The sequence below is a fragment of the Lissotriton helveticus genome, chromosome 8 (assembly GCF_964261635.1).
Source record: "Lissotriton helveticus chromosome 8, aLisHel1.1, whole genome shotgun sequence".
Classification (NCBI taxonomy): Eukaryota; Metazoa; Chordata; class Amphibia; order Caudata; family Salamandridae; genus Lissotriton; species Lissotriton helveticus.
The window spans coordinates 1,189,170,216-1,189,195,711 of record NC_136069.1 but is presented as its reverse complement, the minus strand read 5'-3'; the positions used below and the strand labels follow the sequence as shown (position 1 = coordinate 1,189,195,711).

Here is a 25,496-nt window from a genome sequence, read left to right as displayed (position 1 = left end):
GAAACAAGGAGGGAAACCATTAGTTACAAGGAGAATAAAAAGTTAATCAAGAGTACCAAGTCAGAAGAAATTGCGAGTTTGGGTCCACACCATGCTTTACAAGATCATATTGTTCTCTTTTGGTACACAAAGTGAAGTAATACATTGGTCAAATTTACACAAATAGCAAGAATTTAATACATAAAAAAGCACAAAGAGCTACTCATAAATGCCTTTGGCAAATCCTTTTTACTTTACTTAAAAACAAGAGTATGGTAAACTAATCTGAAGTTCAATAAATACTAAATGATCTTTTCCCAAAGCCAGAGGAGAAAAACTGTACTTACTTTAAGTTTATAAACAGCAGGGCTTCCTGGAAACAGTTTAGATGCTCTTTCAACCCAATACTCTGCTCTTCCATCATCAACGTTCTTGTCGCAGAGTAATTCTGCAATCTTCAGGACAAGGTCCTTCTGGGTTGGGTTCAACTCAACGGAAGACTGCACATTTCCAAAACAGTGAAACACAGTTATTACAAAAGCTGCATAAGTGACACACACGATACTTAGAAAAGTGCCAAGGCAAGCATTATGACATGTGATGAACACTGGAGCATAACAGTTCTAAACTACACTTCATTAGTAGCAGACGAGTCCTCTGAGCTAATTCAGAGGTGTCTCTGTGCATCATATACAGTAAAAAAAATTAAAAAAAACACACAACTGTCCGCATCAACTCTAAAAATGAACACCGGGTGCAATACAATACACTGCAAAGTCTCGGTACACATGACCTCCTGGTAACAAATTTAGATCCTCATTATGCCACCCTTACATTTACTCCGATAATGCACAATGTAAAAATGCCCCTCCACAACCCAAGGCCCCACAACCATCCTGACCTTTTTCCTCTCTCCTTATCTCAGAAGTGTTAGTGTATAACTGATACAGAAAGCAGCTTCACATATCATAAAGTAACGACTTGTTCTACTTATTTATACGAGAAGCGCCTACTAGTGTAAAGTGAGAAGAGTGTTAAGATTTTAGCACCTCTGGGACAGGTAAAAGAGGAATTAAATATTTATTTTGAAGAAACATAAAATCATTCTTAAGTCAAACATTTTACATCAACTTTCTGTAATTAGCAAAGCTGGGTGTGCGACTGGCTCAAGGCTGTAACACCCGCCTGTAAGGAGGACTATCCTAATTTGCAATTTTTATTTTGTCATAAGGGGTGTTACTCTTGTAACTCTGGTCCCAAAAATACTTCAAAGTGAAAATATCTGGAAATTCACAGGTATCAACAGGGGTTTACGCTGGCTGTCTGCAACAGCTGTAAGATCCTTACTGTACTTTGCACAACCACTCACATTCGACACTATAAGCACAGAGTAGCATCTCATCAAATCCCACTGCTTGTGAAGGATGAGAGAAGGCCCCACAAGATTTCAGAGATTTTGTGGAAACGATGTAAAGCTACTATGTGCGTATAAAGTATGTAAGCATCAGAAGTAGACCATAGGAAAGCACCAAGAGAAACATCATCAGATTGTTTGTCTTCTTCCTATAGAAGAGAGCGGCTAACAGTCTCTTGTTTTCATTTCCTAATTTCTCCCATCCAATTTCCCTTTGGATCATTTGCTCTTCTTCCATGTCACATAGTTTCCGGGATCAACCTTGTGGTTAGTAGGAATTTTTGAAGGGTGGGGGCATTTCATACTACTTTCACAAATAAAGAGCATCTCTTAAATGGCACAAAAGTGCCAATACATACGGTCATCGTGCCCTGAAGCAATCATTGGCCAGTGCAAAGTACTACTTATATTTAATACAACTAAACTAACCAAAGTAAGACAATTTCCATCACAAAGAGGAACAGGTAACCACTTCAGCGCTGCCTTCCTGGTTGTTGAGCCGAGTTAAAGCTCGCCGAGGACTTTAATGATTTTAATGCTTTTAATGTATTTTTGAACACATTTCTTCTCAGTCACTGGATGATTTAAATCGCCCGTCCGTGCTCGGAACGGGCTCAGTTACTTTCCCCCTGGTTCTGTGAAGCTACTTCAGGGATGCCCTTTTGGCTATGAACCCAAAAGGCACAAAAGCGAGATGTCTCTGCATAACACTTAGGTCTAGTCCTAAGGAGCAGGCAGCTATCCGTCCTAACTGCCATCTAAATCTCCCCCATATTATGTATCATTCCATCAGCCAACACCAACGCAAGATAGGAGTGAAAATAAAAAGAGCAGAATCAAACCCCCTACAGGGTCTACTGCTAAGTGGTAGATCCCTGCTTAGGCACAGAGTGTGCACTGCTTATTGAAGAACATAACATAAAATTTGATTTTTTAACGGAGTCATGGTCAGATAAAGCCTCAGGACCTGACCTGCTTAAAGCCACACCCCCGGGTTTCCAGTGTTTCACTCAAGATAGACAGCTTAGAAAGAAGGGGGGATTGGCGGTTTATCATGACTCCCTGCAGCCCTCCTTCCAAACAGCATCCATCCCAGTCTGTGAAGCACTCTCGTTTAGTCTTCCTACTTCTCATCACAACCATTTTAAAGGGATTCTTGTCTATCGACCTCCTGGCCCTAGAGGTGTTTTTTTAGAGTCTGTCGGAACTCTACTAGAGGATGGGCTTTGTTCGGATTCATTTACAGTTTTGGGGGATTTTAACTTCCATCTGGAAGCTCTCACCGAGCCCGACACAATTAGCCTGGGACAAGTGATGGACGGGGGAAACTTAGGCAACTTGTGGAGGCCCTACCCATATAGCAGGGCACATCTTAGATGGGCTGTTGGTGAAACCAACAACCCTAATTTAACCTGCACTGAGACGCTACTACTTGCCTGAACTGATGACCGCGTCGTCATTCAGTTTGAACTGACACACTCCAACCTCAATCAACACGTCAGAGCCCAAAAAAGAGATAGAAATCAGAGCATGGAAGGATATCAAAAGTGCAAAATTAGGAGATCTACTTAAGAAAACGCCTTGCCCTTTTCCCTCAATAGTAGAGGATGCCACCTCTGCCTACACTGAATGGATAGAAATTGCATGCAATAAATTAGCTCCGGAAAAATTATGGACCCCCAAGCGCTCCCAGCCATCAGCCCCTTGGTTCTCTGAAGAATTGAGAAAGCAAAAACACGCCTGTAAATGCTTAGAGTGCACCTGGAGAAGAGGCTATAACACCGCTGATAAAGAGTCCTATAAGCTGAACCTCATCCTTTATAAGAAACTATTACTTAATACTAAAAGGCTGTTTTTTACTGAACAAATCAGTCAGGCAAAATCTTCCTCTAAAGAACTCTTTAAAACAATTACAAAACTAACTTCCCCCGTTACTTCCATAAACCAAAGCAGTCCTGAATTATGTGAAAACTTAGCCACCTTCTTTGAGCAGAAGGTGGAAGAAATATATTCCTAATTTACGCCCACCCTGATAGAGGAAACGGGGGTTTACGGTGGGCTTACGGCCAGTGAAACCAAGTTTACATCGACTTTAGACCGTTTCTCACCACTAGAGGAGCAATACTCTATTAAACTCCTGACTTCCATTCGATAAGTATCTCCACATGACCCCTGCCCGGTGTCCGTGATCAAATTAGTCCCAGAGCTCATTTGTGAGGCACTTACCCCATTGTTCACTGCCATATTCAAATCTGGTCAGTTTCCCAAAAGATGGAAGATAGCATCCATCCTTCCGTTGCTTAAACAAAATCTTGATCCCAAGGACCCTAATAATTATAGACCTATCTCTCGTCACCCCCTACCGGCTAAAATGATCGAAAAAGCCACAAATGCTCAACTTCGCATGTTACTCCAAACAAATAAGACACTAGATCCAACACAATATGGATGTAGGACAGAGCATAGCACAGCGCTGGCCTTAATAAAATCTACAGAGGAAATAAGGAAGGCCCTGGAACAAGGAGGGAACGCGGTATTGATTATGTTTGATCTCTTGGCAGCCGTTGACACAGTCCATCATAAGGTTCTGATGGACCGGTTGTCAGAAGGCAGGGTACAAGGCAACGCCTGGAACCTCCTGAAATCTTTCCTCATAGAAAGAGTTCAAATGGTGGACCTAGATAAAGTCCGCTCTAAACCTTTTTCCCTTCAATGTGGAGTACCGCAGGGCTCAACTCTCAGTCCCATACTTTTTAATGTTCATGTGACACCTTTAGTGGCCCTGATAAGATCTTTTGGGTTCCAATTGACATCGTACGCAGATGACATGCAAATAGTCTTGTCACTCCAGGATGGGCAAGAGGCTGAAACAGGAAAGAGATTCCATGATTGTAGGAAAGTGGTCAGGTCATGGATGTCATCAAATTGCTTGAAACTCACTTCGAGCAAAACGGAGGTCATTGTATTTGGCTTTTACATGAACCTCTGGACATCATACTGGGGGCTGGAGGATTTAGGAACCCTCCCCGAGCCGACTAAGAAAGCAAAGAACCTGGGGGTTATAATGGATAACAGACTCACCTTCGGGGACCAAGTAAATGGGGTTGTCGCAGCGAGCTTTTTACGCCTTAGAATTATAAGGAAGATAAAGTCCTTCATACCAGCAGACATTCTCAGGACAGTGGTCACGGCCCTCATTATGTCGCGGTGCATTACTGCAACAGTCTATCTAAATAAAACACCTAAACAGACTCCAACTTTTTTTTTGTGTAAAAACAATTTTTATTGGCAGTCAAGTTCATAAAGTACATTACAAGGAAAAGCAATCATGGCATTAGTTGACAGGTCAGGATAACTTTACAGTTCCAACAAGACGCCTTTTATATAGAACAATCCCCCAACCGAGCTGTCCCACCCTTAATCCCACCCCCGCAGTCAGTGTGCTATACTCCTCTCCCACAATCATTTAAGTGTTAGCCTATTCACTTCCTTGAGGAGCCGTAGTAAAAGGTAAGTAACGCTTATCAACAGGGAACCCGGACTCTCAGATCTGTTATCATTATTTGTAGGTAGTGTGTGTGCCTCGTGGAGTGTGAGGTATCCCTTAACGCAGTGTCCCTATCCTGATGTTCCCCCCTCGTCCTCGCTCAAGTCATCCTCTGGCTGCTGAAGCGCCCCAACTAGGGCCTCCCACGCCCTAGCCACCTCTAATGCCCTGTCATTATCCAGGCTCCTGGCCTGTCGCAGCCGCAAGGCACTCTCCGCCCTCGCCCAGCGCTCCAGAGTGGTCCTCCAACGCAAGTAGCTGGGTCCGTGGCTAGATTTCCAGTGCCTGGTGATCTCTCGTTTGGCTAATATCAAACCCAAGTCATAAAATTTACTGATAACTCGAGTGCGGGGGGTGTGGGGGAACCACAATAATAGGCAGGCGCCCATTTCAGGATCAATCTGCCGGTCCGTGACAGCATTCAGGCAGGACATCACCGCCTCCCAGTAACCCGCCAGCGTACTGCAGGTCCAAAACATGTGAGCGAAGTCCGCGTCCGCTGTTTTACATCTAGGACAGAGCGAGGATGCACCCTCGAAGTATTGCGAGATTTTAATTGGTGTTAGGTATGCACGGTGTAGGGTGAAAAACTGGACCAATTGGAACCTGGCGTTCCTAGTGCCCTTCCATGCCCGTCGCAATAGCTGCGGCCACGTCGACTCGGGAATTGGTCGCCCAATGTCCCCTTCCCACTTGGTTCGCAGCTCATCTAGGGGCCGCAGGGTAGCAGTTGACAACCTCCGGTAAAGGCATGTGACAGCCTTGTAAGTGCCAGCAGCCATGACCACGTTTTGACAGCACTCCGAGGTCGGTGGTTCAGCGAGCCCACTCTTCCAATAACGGCGAATACCGGCCACCAACGAGGCGTGCAGCAGATAGCCTCCCCTCGGTAGATCATAAGAGTCCCGCAGCTCTTGAAACGTGAGCAGCGATCCATCCTTGTAGAGATCGCCGAGCATCTGCATGCCAAGCTCCTCCCAGATCGCCAGTGCTGACCAGTCGCCACCGTGTGGAAAGGCCGTGCACATCCCTAGCGAGATTTCAGGGGCATAAGGGCGAGCGGTACCAGAACGCCTGTGGCACCGAAGCCAGCAACTGCGAATCGTGCGTTCCTCCAGCGTGAGCTGGGCGAGGTCCAATTTCTGGCCCAAGATTATAAAGGAGATGACGTGCCTCGGGAACAGTCTGCCCGCTACTCCCTCTGGGCCTCGGAATTCCAAAGCCACCGCCTGGGTGAGCCACTGCAGCTGTGCCGCCAAGTAGTACCACTCGAAATCGGGGGCCGCAAGTCCCCCGTCCGCCCTGGGGCGCATCATCGTGGCCAACGCCACTCGTCGTCTACCCGACCCCCAAATGAACCCAGATGTGAGGGAGCGGAGTCTGTTAAAAACGGACGCAGGGATCCAGATCGGCAGGGTGCGGAACAGATATAACAACCGGGGAAGTGCCACCATTTTCAACAATGCCACTCGTCCCGCGACTGAAAGCGGTAGCGTCCGCGAGAAGCCCATGCAGCCCTGCAAACTCCGGATAGCCCTGTTGATGTTACCGTCTAAGAGGGCCAACGGCGAGTTGTAGATGTGCGTGCCCAGGTAGGGGAGGCAATGGTATTCCCATCGCAATTCGCCCTCCGGTTGGGAGTCATCAGCCCCTGGTGTCAGCGGGAAGAGGCAAGACTTCCCCCAGTTGACTCTTAGTCCCGAAAGATGGCCAAAGTCCGACAGCAGTCGCTCGGCCCCCCGCAGGGAATCGCTCGTGTCCGCCAAAAACAGCAAACAGTCATCCGCATAGAGAGAGATGTAGTGGGTGTCGGCTCGTAGAGGAAGACCCGCATACGCTCGACCCATACGGCGTGCGCAGCCAGTGGCTCAATAGCAAGCGCAAATAGCAGGGGGGACAGAGAACACCCCTGTCGCGTCCCCCGACCTACCGCATAAGGGGCTGAGATGGTGGCCCCTGTTTTGACACGGGCCGTGGCCGCGGCATAGAGCAAGGCGGTCCACTTCACGAAGCGCTCGCCCAGTCTGAAAGCCTCTAGGACACGGAGCAAGTATGGCCATTCGACACTATCAAATGCTTTCTCGATGTCAATCGAGAGGACAGCAGCACCCGGGCGAGTAGCGGCTTCGCCCCCCATGATCCGGATCAACCGGCGCACACAGGTGGCGGTGGTGTGCTGGGGGATAAAGCCCGCCTGGTCACTGTGTACCAAGGTGCGCATGTGGGTCAGCAGCCGCGTCGCAAGGACCTTGCTCAGGATCTTGTAATCCGTTGTGAGCATCGAGAGTGGGCGGTACGCCGAACGGCAGCTCGCGTCTCCCTCCCGCTTTAGCAATGGTATCACCAAAGCTTCGCGAGTAGACGCCGGTAAGTACCCGGTGTCCCAGGCCTCTCGGTAAACCGCCTGCAATCGCGGAACCAACACATCCGCATAGGCTGTATAAAATTCAATCGGCAGCCCATCCGTGCCAGGGGTCTTGCGGCGGGCCATGTGCCTGATGGCCACTCTGATCTCTCCCTCGGAGATGTCCCCGCCCAGATGGTCCGCGTGTTCCGGGTCAAGCCGGGGCAGCTGCGCCGCCAGCAGGAACCCTTCCAGCTCCACCGGGGGATCCGGCATCCTGCTTCTGTAAAGGTGCGTATAATACAGGAGGAACTGGTCGTTGATGTCCGATTGCGTGTAAACCATACGCCCCTCTGGAGTGGCTAGCTCCACTATCTGGGAGCCCCGGGTCCCAGGGTTGGCCAACCACGCCAACAGTGAACCCACCTTGGGAGGAGCTTGGCGGGCATCCGAGATGGCCGCGTGAGCACGGCGCTCTCCGGACCCCCGCCACTCCCGGCATGATATCCTGAACATATCCTGACTTTTCACGAGGATTTGTGTAGAGGACGCTGGGCTGATCGTCCTGGAACTTTCGGAATTTGATTCTGACCCGGGGTGCCGGAGTTACGGTGATTCGAACTTTTGGGATCCGCCCTTGAGGTACGCCCGGGACTGGGTGAGGCTCTGTGGCCGTCTTGGAGTTGAACAACAGCGGCAGGGGGATTGGACTTGTGGGTCCCCCTCTTAAGTTTCGGTTTCGATTCTGCCTCAGACTGAGACATCTGGCAGGGGAGTCTGGCCTGGGCTGGGTCCGGGGCACGAGACGGCTGTCGGGCCTTTGGCTGGCTTATTCTCCTATCTGATTGGCTCTATCCTGGTGGTACCCTTTTGGCGGCTCTTTGATCCCGAGGCCTTCCTTTCCTGTGCCCATTCCATCGAGCCTGGTGAATCTCTTTGTGCCGCAGTTTCCAACATGGCGGGCAGAGGGGACCGAGAGACACGGAAGACCAAGACACCCCTGCGCGGGGGCCCGGTCCAGTCTAACGTTATGGACCGTTACACCCACTCGAAGGGGTCCCCCGGAGCCGCCCTGCCCGGTCCAAGTGCTGCTGACCACATCGTGGACGCGTCAACGGAGCCGTCCTTGCAGGACATCATGGGTGCCATTTCTGGCATGAGGGAGACGATAGGCCAACAATACGAGGCCTTGGCCCACAAAATCGACACCGTGGCCATTGATGTGAACTTGATTCGAGCCAACCTATCGAAAACCAATGAGAAGGTGAAATCATTGGATCTCAAGTCATCCAGCCTCACGACGGACGTCTCGGAGATACAGACGGAGATTGGTAATCTCCGTAGGGTGAACGATTTCATGACCCGGCGCCTGGAGGACTTTGAGAACAGGGCACGTCGCTGTAATGTGCGCGTGGTTGGCGTTCCGGAGAATCCAGAACCTCACTCTGTTGATCTCCTGGTTGAGGACCTGATCCAAAACTATCTCTCTCCGTCTGGACTGAGTACATTTTTCGCAGTAGAGCGTGCCCATCGAGTTCCGGGGGGCCGGGGTAAGCCAGGTGCCCCGCCGAGGCCTATTGTTGCGAAACTCTTCCATTATAGGGATCGGGACGCTATCCTGCAAGCATCACGTGTGAAGGGCCCGGTGGCCTTTGAGAACGCCACAGTGAACTTTTATCCGGACTTTTCTCAACAGGTCCAGAAACAGCGTATGGGCTTCCGTGGTGTCAAGAAGCGTCTTCGCGACATGGAGTTACGCTACGCTATGCTGTTTCCGACCAGGCTGCGAGTGGAGTACAATGACCGAACCTTTTTCTTTGATCGGCCAGATTCTGTGAACGACTGGCTGGACTCTCTGCCTGGCCGACCTCCTGCGACTGAGTCCGACGCCCACCCGGGTGGTGCTGAGGGTGGTGTGGAGAGCTGAACAATTTGTCTATGCCTGGGCCCTCGTATAGAGTAAACTCTTCCGGGATTCTATGCCTAAGTGCCTCTACTGTTTGTGTGTTTTCCTCGTCATCTGTCTTGATCGGGGTGGCGGGTGGGCCAGAGCCTTTCCTCCTCCGGGGTCTTTTTGTAGAATGGGGGTTCTTGGGCGACAGGCACACTGCATGTTGGGGTGGCTTTTTAGCATTTTGCAGGGGTGCAGGGTGGGGGGTGTTTTCTTGATTGTTGGGGGGTGGGTGGTTGGGAAGTTCGATGTTTGTGTGTTATGTTCTCAAGGCGACTTTATCTTGCTACTGATGGTTTTTCTGTCATGCTCATGGAGGAGGGGTTTCGGCGTTGCTGTGTGGGATGGGGGGTAGCGGGTTGAGGTTTGTTTCGTGGAATGTTAATGGTCTGGGGGATCGTATTAAGCGGAGTGTGGTGTTGAAATGTTTACGACGTTTATCTCCAGATATTGTTTTTCTGCAGGAGACTCATTTGGTGGGCAATACTTGTCGTGCGATGAATAGGTGGGGCTATCGCCTTGCCGCACATTCGGGGTTTACCACGGGTTCCAGGGGGGTGGGTATCCTTGTTCGGGCTTCCCTCCCCCTAGCTATTGATGATGTGATCCTTGATGATCGGGGACGATATGCTGTCCTCGTGGGTCGTTATGAGGGTCGTACCCTCTCCTTATTTGCTGTTTATGTCCCCCCCGGCCTGCAGACTTCTACCTTTTCCGATTTGGGCCGTGTTTTGTTGGACCTCCCTAATAGTACTCTCTTCATTGCAGGTGACTTTAATTCTGTGTTCTCCGGTCTACACGATCGCCACCCCCCTAGGGACACTCCTTCGGCCCAACAGTGGCTGGGTGGGTTTCTGGACACGTTTGGTTTGGTGGATTGCTGGAGGCTTATGCATCCTACTCAGCTTCAATACACTTTCCACTCTGGGGCCCATGGGAGTTTGTCTAGACTGGATTATTTCCTGATGCCTGCGGCCCAGTCGCCGGCGGTGCGTGAGATTAGACACCTCCCCCGGGGCATTTCCGATCATTCTCCGCTCTGGCTTTGTTTTGAGATGGGGGTGGAGGCGGCGGGCCGGGTTGCTCCTATCAACCCATGGTACCTTACCTCCCCCGAGACCCGCAACCTTTTGACTAAGTCTTTGGACGCCTATTTTTTGGACAACGAGGGATCCGTTTCCTCTGCGATATCCCTGTGGGAGGCCTTTAAGACAGTGATTCGTGGACAGGCCCTTTCCCTTATTGTTGAATCCAAGAGGGTGAGGGATCGGGAGGTGGTGGACCTCGAGAGGGAGATTGCTGAAAGGGAGGCTGCCTTAGAGTCGGAAGTCACATCTGATAAACTCCATGCCCTGGGTCTGAAACAATTTGCTTATAAGTCTTTGATCACGGATGCGGCCAAACAGATGTTCCGGGAGCAACAGGGCCGTCTGTATGATGTGGGGGACAAGGCGGGCAAATTATTGGCGTGGTTGGATAAGAAGGAGAGGGCGAATCGTGTTGTGCCCGTGATTCAATCATCGAATGGTGTGAGAGTGACGGACCCGACGAGATAGCTACTGCCATTCGCTCACTCCGTTCGGGCAAAGCCTTGGGCCCGAACGGGTTGCCAATTGAACTGTACAAGCTACGTCCTGATAAGGTGGCGCCCTATCTTCGCGACATGTTTTTGGAGTCCCGGGAACGGGGTGTTCTCCCGTATGATCAGCGTCTGGCTACGATAGTCGTAATTCCCAAGGACGGTAAACCGCGGGACCTTTGTTCGTCTTATAGGCCCATTTCCTTGTTAAACGTTGAGCCCAAGGTCCTGGCTAAGCTCCTGGCGACCCGCCTTTTGACGGTCATTAGTGACTTGGTTCATCCGGATCAATCCGGATTTATCCCACATCGCAACACGGCTCTTAACCTACGTCGTCTCCACGGTGCTGTTGCGAGGGCGGGGCTTCTGACGGAACCGGCCATTTTGGCCTCGTTGGATGCCTCGATGGCTTTTGACACAGTGGAGTGGCCCTATCTTTGGGCTGCTCTTGAAAAATTTGGTTTTGGTCCTGAGTTTATCGGTTGGGTGAAGTTGTTATACGCTGAACCCTTAGCGCAGGTAGTGGTGAACGGTAGAGTTTCTGTCCCCTTCTGCCTTGGTAGGGGGACCCGTCAGGGTTGCCCCTTGTCTCCGTTGCTTTTTGCGCTCGCCCTGGAACCGTTAGCTGCGTGGCTTCGATGGGAGCCTTCACTCAAGGGGATCCGTTGGTCACCGGACTTTGAGGACCGCGTCTCACTTTACGCGGATGACATTCTTTTGTATCTTACTTCCCCGCGTAAATCTCTAAATGTTTTATTTGATGTTCTTACCTCGTTTGGAGCTAACTCGGGCCTAGTTATTAATTGGGCTAAGTCCTGCGTGTATGTTCTTTCGGGTGTTTTGCCCCCATTGCCGGACAGATTTCCTATCCAGGTGGTCCAGTCTGGCTTCCAGTATTTGGGGGTCTTTATTACGCTGGACTCCTCACTCCGATTCGAGCGCAATCTCCTCCCCCCGCTTCTTAGACTGCGACTAGATGTGGCCCGTTGGCGTAAGCTGCCCCTGTCTCCTCTGGGCAGGGCAGCCCTTTTTAAAATGATGTCCTTGCCGCGGTTCCTCTACGCACTTCAGAATTCTTATGACGACGTTCCCGCTACCTATTTCCGAGAGATCGAGAGTCTTCAAAGACAACTGATCTGGGACGGGCGTCCACGTATTGCCCTTGCGAAACTCACCATCCCTTGGTATGACGGGGGCATGGCGCTCCCCGACATCAAGAGATATTACTGGGCTGCCCAGCTGTCTGCCATCAACCACGCGATGTATTCACCGGGTCGGGATCCGGCCTTTGAGATGGATAGACTCCAGCTGCCGGGAGGGGACTTTAATAGAGCGCTTTATTCTAGATCGGCCGGGCGCCATCTTGTGGGCCCGTCCAGGATCGCAGTCACTGTGTGGCGCGCCGCGCATGTGAGTTTGGGCTGGGAGAATCGACTGACACTGGCGACGCCGCTTTATGCCTCTGAACGTTTGGGGTGTCTCTGGTCTACTAAGGGATTCGACCGCTGGGATATGATTGGGATATGTAAGGTGGGTGATGTCTGTGCGAAAGGTAGCGTGAAGTCATTCCAGACCCTTAAGGCAGAATACGACTTGAGCGATAGAGAGTTTTTTCGGTATCTGCAGGTCCGGCATGCCCTGGCCTAAGTTCTAACTCCTGGTGTGACCCTGCCCGAGTCTTCCCCCCTTGAAGATCGTATACTAGATGGACACCTGCCTGATAGTACTATCTCCCTTATTTATAAAAAATTGATTCATAGTCGCGCCGACCTGTTGGTCCGCCTTAGGGAGCTGTGGGTCGGTGACGGACCCACAGCTCGACCTCGCGCTCCGTGTCTGGCGCTCAGCAGGCCCCCAGCGCCGAAGGTTGCGCCCGGCCCCCTCACCTCTAGATGCCTCCGCTGTGGCCCCGCCGAAGCGCCGCCGCAAGGCAGCTCAGGCCCCGCCGCCGCGGTGAGCCCGCAAGTCCGGAGCTCCGACCCTCTCGGCAGCCGGTGGCCGGCCGGTCACCACCGCGGGCCGGCCTCCTGATCACTCGAGGCCGGGGATGCGGCCGATCTTCTAGGCCGCAAAATGGCCGGCGCCGCCCACCAGGTCACCGGCGCGGTGCGGGTCCTACACGGTCTCGGACCCGAACTCTCCACTAACGATCAGGCCCCCAGGTGTGCGGGAGGAGATGCGGGCGAATTCAGGGCTTCAGGGCCGCCAGGGTAGATAGTGTCAGGATTAATAGGGGAGGCCGCCTCAGAGCTCAGCGCTCACCAGTCTTTCTTCATCGGCTGCCAAGCCACGCCCCTAAACAGACTCCAACTTGTGCAACATGCGGCAGCCAGATTGCTGACTGGGACACCCAAGTTTGTCTCGGTTAAGAAAGAACTAAAACAGCCTCATTGGCTTCCAGTCAAACAACGGACTCAATTTAAAGCCCTTTGCACTGTATTTAAGGCCCTCCAGGGAGCCGGCCCGAACATCTGAAACAGCGTTTTCAATAGTATGTTCCCAGAAGAGCCCTTCGCTCCAAGGGGGCAAACCGAGTGATCGTACCCCCAGTCAAAAAAGCTAACTGGGGTAGTAGGAGTTTTATTACAGGTGCCACAAGGGCCTGGAAAGAACTTCCATTCCACCTTGGAAACTCATTCGAGCTCCTCTCATTTAGGAAAGATCTGAAAACATGGCTCTTCACCATATAGCCTCCTTTCACCTAAGCAATTTGATTGGCAGTGACCAGCACCAGGACACCCTAGGGTAACCGTTGCACTTAAGAAATTGAGTTAACATAACATAACAGTGACTGCATTGAGTTGAAAAGTGAAGCAAACATGATAAACGGGGCCCGTGGATGCCCACGCAAACATTATAAAATATGGAAGAGGTGGGCTGATTATAGGGGATTGTGGTTGGATGCCCCAGCTGAGCCTACTGATCTCCCTGGGGGTTGACCGAAGGGACCTACATGTAGGTGTTTGGAACAGGTGGGAGGGGGAGGCCGGGGTTGGGTGGGATCTTGGGGTGAATGCAGTTCCGTGGATCGGTCTATGTGCTTGCTTGTTATTCTTGCCTCATGACCCTAAGTTATTCTGTGAGCTGAACCCAGTGGAATGTTGCGCAAGTTGGGGGAGGGGTTACTGTTTTTGAATGGCTCAATAGATTCAGCTCCCTGGTGCCCTTGAATGTATCTCTACCGGCTACGCGCCTATCTGTGCTCGTTATGGGGCTGCGGCAGTGGTCTCTGGGTTACAGAGCCGTGCACCTATGGAGTGCTATCTTACAGGAGTCCTATGTGATGGAAGTTTGTCTTAATAAGAGCATATAGGATGGGCAGCGCTGGATAGCTGCGGTATTGACCAAGGGTGACAAATAGCTATATAATTGACACCGAAGGGGATATGCTGAGCTTAAAGATGCACAATGCAATATACTGTCGGGGTTACTGAGCCGAAGGCGGTGGGGGTGGGGGGAGGGGGAGGGTCTTGGTTGGATATGGGTTTCATTTAATCTCTGTGCCATGAAAACAACGGCTTCGTGCACCAAGGACACAGTACTCTTTGAATGAACAATGTGCACCTGCATCACAGAATGTCCCAACGGCTGTTACTGGTAGCTGTATCCCGGTTGTGTTATACTTACGGGTGGGGGCGTGCGTCGCCTAGATATGAAATGTATGGTGCAATGCTTAATAATGTACTGTGTCTTTCTCATTCAATAAAATATGTTGGTTTTTTTAAAAACATGATAAACGTGCAGAGTTCCAAATTCTACACAAAGCACGGATTCTTTTAAACTTATAAAATGAAAGCCCGACACACTAATTACCACCTGGAATGCCTGAGAGTTAAGGTAAGCATTTGTGGTGGTGAAACGTTACAATTGTTAGGAGAACGCAGGCCCACTACTCCACGGTGAGCGGATATGAGAAAGAGTCCTTATTTTTAGATTACATTTCTTTTCACATTAAACTAGTTGAAATAGAGTTCCAAACAGTTTGTACACACAAACACCTATTTCACTCATATTTTACAGTTCATCACATTTTTACTTATGCTAATAAAAAGAGAACTTGATTCCATTCTTGAGCAGCATTCCTAATTGCTTTCATTTCTTTTATTTAAGTAAAAGCAACCTCCTTTTAGATTGTAGGAAGCTGTCTCTTTATAGGATATACCAAAATAAGATATTTTGTGCAAAGTGCAGTGTTTCCCTCACAAGTAGACAGGGGCCTGCTCTAGCAATCCCAAGGTGCCCTTCTAGGGGGTAGTGTGGTGAAGCAGCCTTAGGGTTAACTTAGTTAGAGGAGGGCAAGACATCTGAAAATAAACACACTGGTCAATAAATGAGACACACATCTCAATAAGGGGATCCACACCATTTTATAACAAATAACACGTATCTTTATATCTGTTTGGGCACCAGAAGCGATTAGTTCAGGTAAATACGTTTTTTAATACAAATTATTTTCGGTTCAAAAAATAGACAGTGCAATTTTTGGAAGCTGCAATGTTATCCTACGGGAGAAAAAGTTAATGCGGCATTCAGGGACAGTACATCAACTTATGGGAACAATCTCCAGGAGTTAAGGTGAGGGTGGGCAAAGTCCAAGGCAGCACCGGCAGAACACCACGAGCGGCACAAGTGTGGCCAGGTGCAGGGATGCAAAACAGCATTGGTGCCCAATGTTACTCTATGGGGATTGCTCTTTGCGTAGAGAGGATGCAGGCTCGGACTGGGAAGTCAGGATGGCTGAACCAACAGGGGGTCAGGCCTCACAATGCTCGGGTCCTCTTCGCAAGTGCTCAGGGGCGACAGGTGCTGTGGTGTCTTTAGGCATTGGGTTTTCCTTACTGGGAGCAGTCACGGTAGAGGAGGCCTGTGTGAAGAGGCTGCAGGTGATGTCAGAGAGCTCATGAGGGCAAAACCATTGTGAACTCGGTCTCTGGAGGACTGGGGGACCATGAAGACACTGTTGACCCACTTCAACTTGGGTGTTGAGTGACTGGTGTTTTCAGGTGTCAGGTTTCTGCAGTCACGAAGTCCTCACAGGAGTCTTTGGATGCTTGCAGGGAAGCAGGTCTGCTACTTCTTGGGAGGTCTTGGTTCCTAAGTGAAGTGCTGGCAGGTCTCCCTGCCTTTGGGGACTTAGCAGCTGCAGGACAAGTCGCCTTTTGGTGCAACTGTTGAAGTCAGCTGGCAGGGTTGGCGCCAGCCAGTTCAGTTGCTGGGTCTTCAGTTCTTGTAGGTTTTAACTCTTCACGTCCTTAGTCTTTCAGGTTGGCAGAATCTGATTTCCTGGTGCCAGGGGCTCCCCTAAACACTCAACTTAGGGGTGTTAGGGGAGTGTAGGGTGATAGCCAATGGACTACTGACCCTTGTGGTCACTACGCACCCTATACAACCACTACCCATGGGAAGCAGGCATAGCCCTGCCCCAGAGTTCCTAAGCGTGCCAACACAAAGATGGCCACTTCTGAAAAGTCGTACCCACATCAGGTTAGACCACCTTAGGGGTGGTACTAGCCTGAGAATGGTCACGCTACCTGACTAGCTAATTTTCCTGACTGTTCAGGAACCAAAGGGATCTGACAAAGGGGGTCAGCCTCCTCTCCTGTGAGGGGAGCCAGATTGGCATTTCAAAGGTGGGAGCTTCTTTGAAGCTTGCCGGCCTAGGTCTACTAATCAGTAGGTCCTCCTGAGGGACAGGGTGTGAACACCCTCTTCCCGCGTAGGCTTTGTTTCGGATCTCCTGAGAGCAAAGGCCCTCAGCTTGGGAGGTCAGAAATCTGTCTCAGGTGGCAGGCTGGCGGAGACCAGTCAGCCAACACACCAGAGGCTGGTAGGTTTAAAGGGGACACACCTAAGGTGTCCTGTGTGTGTATGTATTCATAAATCCACCACTGGAATCAGGGTGGGTTTGTGAATACGAAATGTTTGATACCAAACATCCCTATTTTCAGTGAAGACTACATGTAGCTGGCGCACTCGTTTTCACCAGTGTCGAGCAAATGTTCTAAAATGGCTTCCCTGTTCACTTACGCTGGCAGTAATGGAACTGACCAGTGCTGGGGCATATATGCTCATGCAGGTATGCACTCATATATACTATTAAGCACCCTGACTAAGGGCTATAAGGCATGCTGTAGGGGTTAATTACAAATACTACATGCCGTGTTATGGGACATGGCACACAGGGATGTGTGTAACCACTAAACCCAGACTAAGTCCGGGATGAGGGAACCAGAGGCACGGGGTGCTAGGAGCCAGCAGCCTCCAACAAAAACTGTTAATCACAATAGAGCCGCTCCCAGGGAAGTGTTGCTAGTGCTAGTGCTATTCAATTCGTGAGTGCAGGCATCTCACAAAAAGTGAAGGACTGGTCTCACACACCACCTGGTGTCATGCTTCATCATTGACCAGTCCTCGCTTTCTAAAAACTTGGTTTGATAGAGGGCGGTCATACACCTGACGACAGGGATGCACTTCTGAGCTAAGTGGGGGGCCGGTATAGTGGGGATATTATTGTACCCCCACTGATGTCAATGAGGTTGACATGTTTCTGCCCATTACACAGTAGGGTCAGTGGCATTCATCAGGACCTAAACAAATAAGTAAACTGCGGGTTCCACTCTTACCAAACAGTGGCAAGAGGATTTCCACTGGGTGGGGTGATAAAGATCACACTCCACTGTGATCTGGCCTGTATCTAAAGCCTGAAAGAAAAACAGATTGGTTAGGATTTGTGACAAGGCACTAGAAACACTAAACATTTATATAAATCAGCCATACACACCCTGGGAGCGGCTCTATTGTGATTAACACAGGGATGTGCCAGGTTGCGTTTTCACTTTTCTCTAGCACCAAAACAAGCAGCTTGTGATGGCACCCTTCATGAGTTTGGTGAGGGGTCCCTTACAGTGGCACAATTCGTGCTGCAGCTTTTGGGGAACCCTCTCTAGTTCCTCAGGCCCTAGTTATCATTTACTAGGGACTTATAGAGGGTGCTAAAGGTATACCAATTGAGGGAACAATTGTACAGTTCTGGGAAAGAGATCTGGCACTGGAAGCCTGGTTAGCAAGAACCCAGCACACTTCCAGTCGAAATCATATTATGTACCAGGCAAAACGTGGGGATGACCATTTCAAAAAGGGCACTTTCCTACGTAGATGAGCAGCTAACACATTTCCCCACTTGTTGGCACGCAGGGCACAGGCTTCGTCAATGCTAAGAGTTATAGGGAAGCACTGTATAAAAAAATAAGGTAGAAGAACTTTTTCCTCGTAGGACTTCATTTGGCTCAATTTGTGCATAGGTCACTGCTGGTATTCCTTTTGTTTTTAAAAGAGGGAGAGGTGAGAGGATGGAGGGAGGGTATGCATTGCGGAGGGAGGGTATGCATTACAGAGAGTACAAATGAGGCGGTGCAGCAGGAAAAAACACATGAGGAGAGAGGGGCCCTAACAGCATTTGAACTGGGGTTGCCACAAAGTGCACAATGAAACATCAGGGTTGGGGATGTTGAGTGAGAGTGGATTGGCCGCAAACAAGCAGACCAGCAACTAATGAGTTGACAGATGCAGATTGCAAACTAATATCAAAAAGAAAAAACACAGCAGAAGAGTCACTGTTGCATGAGATACAAAGTGATGTTGCTTTTATTTGTGTTGTAATGTGTAGATTACTTGAATAAAAGTGTACTGGTGCTTACAATTTCTGGCTAGATAGCCACTGGCCCATCTGGCAAAAGTTAGCCTGAAGTCTGTTCTTTATGCTCATTAAAGGTGCAAGTGCGGCCCCGAAGAGCTCTGGTACAGCAAAGAGAGCACAGAGAACAACAAAGAGAGGGCAGCCGAGAGGTAGAAGAGATAGGGCTAGAGAGCTAAAAGAGAGGGGGTAGAGAGTGTATAAAGAAATAGGAGAGGGAGGGGACAGAGGAGGGGATGACAGAGGAGGGGAAAGGACAGACAGCAAGAGAGGCAGAGGGTAGGAGAGAAAAAGAGGAGCAGTGAGCAGGAGAGAAAAAGATGGGCAGGCATAAGAGGCAATGGGGCAGAGAGAGAACAGTGGAGAGCGGGGACAGCAAGAGAGAAAAAGGAGCAGAGAGATCAGGAGAGTGGGGAGAGGGACGTACAGAAAAAGAGAGGGAACACTGAGTGAGAGAGTAGAACAAGGAAAATTATATGAAGTTTTCTCACATCCACCTGGTAAACCAGTTTCAGAGTAGGGGAGAAACTGAAAAAATGCATCTGCAGATTGGGATGCCCAAGGTGTAAATTACTAACCCAGCAACACAAAAAACACAATTTTGCGCAGCACAGACACATGTGGGGATCCAGTACTTGTCAGGCCTTTTGCAAGCATTCTCAAATGCATAATCCTTCAAAATGGCCTCAGACATGAGGAAGTCAAAAGACCCAATTTAAGTGGTCTGACCAGATTTTCTTCCACTGGGGGAAGATGATAGACAGTCAGTGGGTAGCTCCATTTAGAGGGCGGTAACAACTCTCCTAAGAATTGGGGTACAATCTTGTCGTCCCTCTGATTGCCAAACGCATCTCTGGCATTAACAAAATGTGTAACATAAGTAACATGTCCAGTGGGTTTCGAGGACTGTTAAACTCACAGAGGAAAAAATACAGTGCTGTCAAAAAAAGGTGCACAGCTTCACAAAGCCATACTGAAGGCTTTTGTTCCTACATGCTGGTCATATCCCTTTTGTGTCCCTGATGGATGGTTTGGCGAGTCATCTTTAGCTGCTCCTAGCCTGCTTTCCTTCAGTCTCCCCAAACATGAAATCTCAAGCAACTTACCATCATACCATTCCACCCCTTCGTGACCACCAATACCACACCCTCCCAACTAACGTTAAAGCCGATTAATATGTAGGTAACATAAGTTACAAGAACAGGTAATCTGACGATCGTATTTTTAGAACATTGAATAAACAAAGAAATAAAAGGTTTCAATTTTTCAAACTTTATAAAAACCAGCTTTCCAACTCATGGGTTGAATTAGAACTTATCAAAGACATGCTAATGGGAATATAGAAAACACCTGCTCCTTCACTGTTGTTTTTGAAGGAGACATATCTCTTGCTTTCAGATTTAGGACCATACAGTTAAGACTGCTACAATTTAAGATGGCTGGCAATTTAGAGCCCACCCAGAGATACTTTGGCATAGTGTACCCATTCTGTGTACTTTAATGAAACCTTTAATATACATATGTAGATGCTTGTTTTGGAGCAGTTCACCAACAAGCCACTAGGTATACAACAAGTACACAAGTGGCAGGCTCCAGCAATTCTTTAAAGCTATTGCCTGCTTTGAGACCAATGCTTACTGTTGGTTGGCTTTCATGTCAATCACATATGCTTGGCTCTTATTCAATGAATTTCCGTCCTCTTCTTGGGTTTGTCTCTACCTTGGAGTATAATTTCGTTACCATCCTTTTGATTGGATGACTTGTATTCTCCAACTGCAGACATTCAGAGAACTACTTATTTATTTTCCTTTGAGAACTACACAGACGTGCATATGTTTTCTTGCTCTCTCCCTTATATATGCTAATCCCCCGCTAAAACCACCACTCCTATACAATATCCTTGTTGCTGCACATCACCCCATCACATATATTGCTCTCTACACCTTTCCTTGTCTCATTTCTTTTTTTTTTTTTTAAACCTAGCTCCTCAGCCACTGCAATCCAAGCCGCTCTACCATTCCTGCCCCCACCTTCTGCCATTTTTTTCTCCATTTAACCTTTCTTCTTCTGGAATGATCCTTTGTAAGAAAAATATGCCTTGGACACACTTTTTGTACTCTTTAGTTTCAGGCCCAAAAATAGGCATCCAACATACATTGGAACGGTAAATTAAAAACAAAATCGCTGTTGTGTCATGACATAAACATAGTAATGCATACTCATGTATCTGTGATCACACCACAGTGTGAATATGTGTGAGCGCATACACATTATTGTCCTTTTTCTGCCAATACTTGGAACATAAACAAAAAACATTATTTCCTTTTCTCAATAATCAACAAGATTAACAGGCACACCCATTGGCTATTCCAATGACCACTGTATACTATCAAAAGTTATTACAGGGGTCAAAAAAATATTAAAACTCTTACTTTGTAACATCCAACTGCCTTGTCTACAAGGCCTTCAACTTCATACAGATGCCCCAGAAATTTGAGTGCTTTGGGATCCCTTTCTTGTACATCCAAGTACGAAGAGATGTATCTGAAATAAATCAACATGAATATCTAAATTAAAAATGCACACTATATAAAAAGGAATTCTATATAATATTTTCACATGTGGACTCCACTTCTCGCCCTCTCTGCACCAGCAAAGAAAGGACTGTCCGGAAAGTCAAGCATTAAAAACAAAATGCAAATGCAAATGCTTGCTGATAGGGAATCCTCATTAACCCCATGGGAAAAATTGGGTACTTAATATAATAAGGATAAATAATTCCAGAACAGGGATAAATGGTCATTTTTCTGTAGGAACGTACTTGAATCACGGTTACATGATATTGGATGGGCCCCAAAGACACCTCAATCATGTCCGCAACCAGCTTTATCTACTGTGATAGAAAACCCGGACCTTTAGTACTCATTATGTGGTAAATGGGAGAATGCTAAAGGAATGGGACTTCAAGTTACAGTAAATGAACTTGCCTGAAAAATGTCATATTAGCAGTAACTTTCAGGCATTCAACCTCATGAGTCAAAGATGTATCTTGTGTGCTAAAGCGCAGAACTTCTTGTTCTCATACTATATCTCGGCAACATTGAGATGCTCATCAATGCTTGCAGTCCTCAGAGACCATCTGCTACAAGACCAAATGTATGGAAGCTTATAAAGAGGAGACTTTGGAATCCTGCTGCACCTCTTTCTTGGAGGACAAGCAATAGTTGTCAACTCATGCCAAAAGTCTCTAGGCGACATTAGATGTAGTGTTTTGAAGTCATGATCTAATTAGTCTGAGCAGGAAACCAGGCACACGATGCTAGCATGAAACATAGGAGGCATTGGATGCTGCAGATCAAGACATGTAATTGAGCATCACTTACTTTCCTGCTGGCATCCAGTGGAGACTAAACTGTGTTACATGCCACTGACTTGATGAAGCAAACCCACATGAATTCAAGAAACACCTCAAACACATTTGTTTTCTAACCACAAGAAAACAAAGGCCCCCAAACTATACTTAACAGGTGCAGCATTTACTGGAGGTTGACATGGAGCCTGACTATAGAATTCATAGAATGTGCATCATGAAGATGAGAACCTGACCCAAAAGATCCAGAGTATGCCTCTAGGTAACCTTGCCTAGTGGTGGTCAAGGCCTCTAATGCTCGCTAATCTCTCATAAACTCATCTAGGTTGGCTTAGGACCATAACTCACCGTTATGAGCATGTTAAACTTAGGGCGTTTTACTTTTTAACTTTCAGGCGGTTTTCAGAGAAACAATGTTGTTTCAGCTTAATACGCCAATTCTGATTTTCAGATATTTTCTGATTAGAAGTAGCACTTTTTCAAATCAAACCATTTCAATGGAGATTAATGAATACAGTTTTACTACAGATCCATCTTCATCTAGCCCTTAAGCGATTTACCGTTTAACAATATTGCATTAAACAGGAAGCTTACTGCACTCCAAGCACCTCTCACTTGGTTATACATTGAAATTGGCCGTACTCCGTAAACAAACAGAATAAGTGTACTTCAATGAGCGTTTGACCAACCTCATATCTCAATAGCTAGATTTCTTATGTTTAAGAAACGCAAAAAGAGCGCTTAAGGCCTCTAGTTTGATTTTCACCTGTACTCGGAGTGTATTATTTAACTGCACTCTTGAATGAATCCGGAAAAATACAAGCTGTATTTTACAACAAAACATTGTATCCATACCTGTAGTGAACATACATCTTAAATATAGTATGCTGTGTGACTAACAAGATGGGAGTGTAGCAAGTATCTCACAAAATGGATTGCTCATCATAGGTAACCTGTAATTTCCTCTGTTGAGGTCAAGTTACCTGAACATACAAAGAGAGAAATACAAGAGGTAACCAGATGACAGCAAGAGCTTATGAGATGCAGAGGAAGGAAGAATACCTGCTGCTCATCTTGGCATGTATCTCTCAAAGACCAGATTACTGCACTTATGTTTTTCAAAGATTTTTCCTAAATAGAAAGGCTCAATGGAGGCAGACAGCATTAACCTCAAGCTATATCAGAGGTCAGTAAGCGAGAACTCCACTGTCGGTATTTAACCATGGCAGATGAGGGTCATGCTTGGAAATTAAGTACTGTGATGCACACTGGTAGCCATGGGGCAAAACAAATTGTCTAGACATGGTTTAAGAAGAGGGCATGTACTGGAGCAGGCAATTGGGGAGATAGAAGATACCACAGTCACATGCACTTTATATACAGAAATAATTATTCTACAAAACTTTGATGAATAAACACAAATGGCAATACATTTAAGACATCTTAAAAAAATGCATGCAACAGTATAGACAGGCATTCGGTTCTGAGTGGATATAGCTACCCACTACTGGGGACTAGATGCTGAATCTGTAATCATACTTGGTTGAAGAAGCTACACCATTCTGCTAATTGACACACACTCCATTCTCAAAAGCCTTGGTACCATCTAAAAGATCAGAACTCAGATAGGTCTATCACATTTACCTTTTTGCTAGTTCGTATTCTTTTGCCTCGTAGTACAGTTTAGCAAAAAAGAACCCTTTCATTGATTTCTGAAAGAAAAACAAAAGATATTTGAGCAACTTAGCTGTGTTTAAGACTCTGGAAAAAACAGTGTTTTAAAATGTTGTTTCACTGCAGGTAATAAAGTTACTTTGAAAAATGATGGTTCATCAGACCAGTAGTAATACTGTCACACCACTGTTCCAACATTTGCTACAATTTAATTTTTAAATGTTTCCACTTTTATAAACAACAACCTAGTAAATGAGCAAAACATTATTCAACCATATTTCAGCTACTGTGTGAGCAAGAATTCTGAAAAAAGAGAAACAGGAATAAAAACAAGCATTGCTAAAGGTCACAGGCATAGCCTTTGCAAGTTGGTCTGATAGTTAAGTGAACATGTGATGAGAAAAAGTGTCATCACCCCCACTGTAAAAGAGTCAATGGCTAAGTGGCCCATGCGGTATGACGTAGCAGGCAGAAGATAAACGTGAATGCTAGTTCTACAGACTAATGGATTAAAAGGTCTCACCCCCAGACCACTTAAACGTATCTTTTCTGACTTTTTTTCTTACACGAAGCAAAATACTAAAGCTGCTTCCAGGTCGGATCTAAAACTCAATCTACCACTGACAGTAAAGACAGTATTATTATGGAGACTGTACAGCATTAATCTGTTGTTCATCAGGTAGCCTCAACTAGAATACATTGAATGAGCACCAATATCCTTTGAACCTATACTCCTGCTACTTGTTCGTTATCCAGAGTACTGTCTTTTATTAAGTCGCTAAGCTTGGGATAGTTATTACTGAACCATGTTCAAGCCACAGTGCACCTAGTGAAGGAAATGAGCAGGTACAGAAGAAACATTTGAGTTTCCCATGGAGGTATTTCTGCCCTTGCTGAAGCTGTGCTGAACTGCACGGATCAGACCGGACAGTCTCTGTGAGAGTAAATTGGCCAATGCATTACTCAGTGTTTCGTCATCAATGTTCAGAACAGCAAGAGGACTGTTGGATGACACTTCAAGAAGATCCCTTCCAGGTTTATGCAATGAACACATAAAGACTTATTTCATCAAGGTGGAACAGCACACCTTTCTCTACATTCGCATCATATAATGTGGTCAATCTTGGCACTAGTTGTTCCAGGTAACTGTTGTAGCACTCTAAGGGAACCACTTGAGCCTCTGCATTTTGTCCACTCTAAATTCCTCTCACCTCTTGTCTGTAAGAGGCCCTTCTATTTGCTCCCTGTGGTCACTTAGTTCTCTTAAAAGTGCTGTCCAGCTTCCTCTGAGTTTCCTGCTGCATTATTGTGCACGCTCCTATTGTATTAGTAAAACGTTGTGTGCATCTCTGGTTATGCACTGTAGAGTCAGGTATTACCCCAATGGCCAGGGCAAAAGTTCCTTCCTGAAAACTAGACGGCTGTTCATGAATTTGAATATCGGCCCTTCTACCTAGCCCCATTTCTCGTGCGTTGTATTAGAGCTTGAGACTGCCAGTATACGTTTGCCTTCCTGGGAAATTTAATATGGGAGTCAATATGATTTGCTGGGTTAAACTGTTTTATACCTTTCCGAATGCTAGAGTCACAACATGGAAACCGATTTCTGAAACATTGCCGGTTAAGAAGGGCACTTGACATTGGTGCCCACTGGTCCCATGTTTCTCACTCTAGCAATGGAGCCAAGGGTGACCAGGGTAAAAGAGAAGGGAGTAGATTGGGGCGTTCTTCTGGAAGACAGCAATCACACGGCATTTTTGAACGCAGAGGAACAATTAGATAAAGTTGTCAACTTTTCACTATTTGGGGATACAAATCTTCCACTGGGAACAAAACTTATCAGATGGTCATTTGACACATGCCATGGAAGTCCTAAGATCACAGATAGCCTTCTGAAAGATGCTTTCTTTTTCACCCTCATCCATAAGCAACGCCCTCGCAAAGA

At 47.5% G+C, this 25,496-nt stretch overlaps 1 protein-coding gene across 1 annotated transcript in view; it reads right to left on the bottom strand.

The window, feature by feature from the left end:
- Window positions 1–25,496, bottom strand: part of LOC144773228 (E3 SUMO-protein ligase RanBP2-like) — a 559,200-nt gene that overhangs the window by 434,620 nt on the left and 99,084 nt on the right. Inside the window, exons 2-4 of the mRNA XM_078658126.1 lie at window positions 23,522–23,589; window positions 20,940–21,051; window positions 327–479 (exon numbers count right to left, since the gene is read on the bottom strand). Of these exons, the coding sequence (XP_078514252.1) occupies window positions 327–479; window positions 20,940–21,051; window positions 23,522–23,589 (333 nt within the window). The remainder of the gene's footprint in view (window positions 1–326; window positions 480–20,939; window positions 21,052–23,521; window positions 23,590–25,496) is intronic.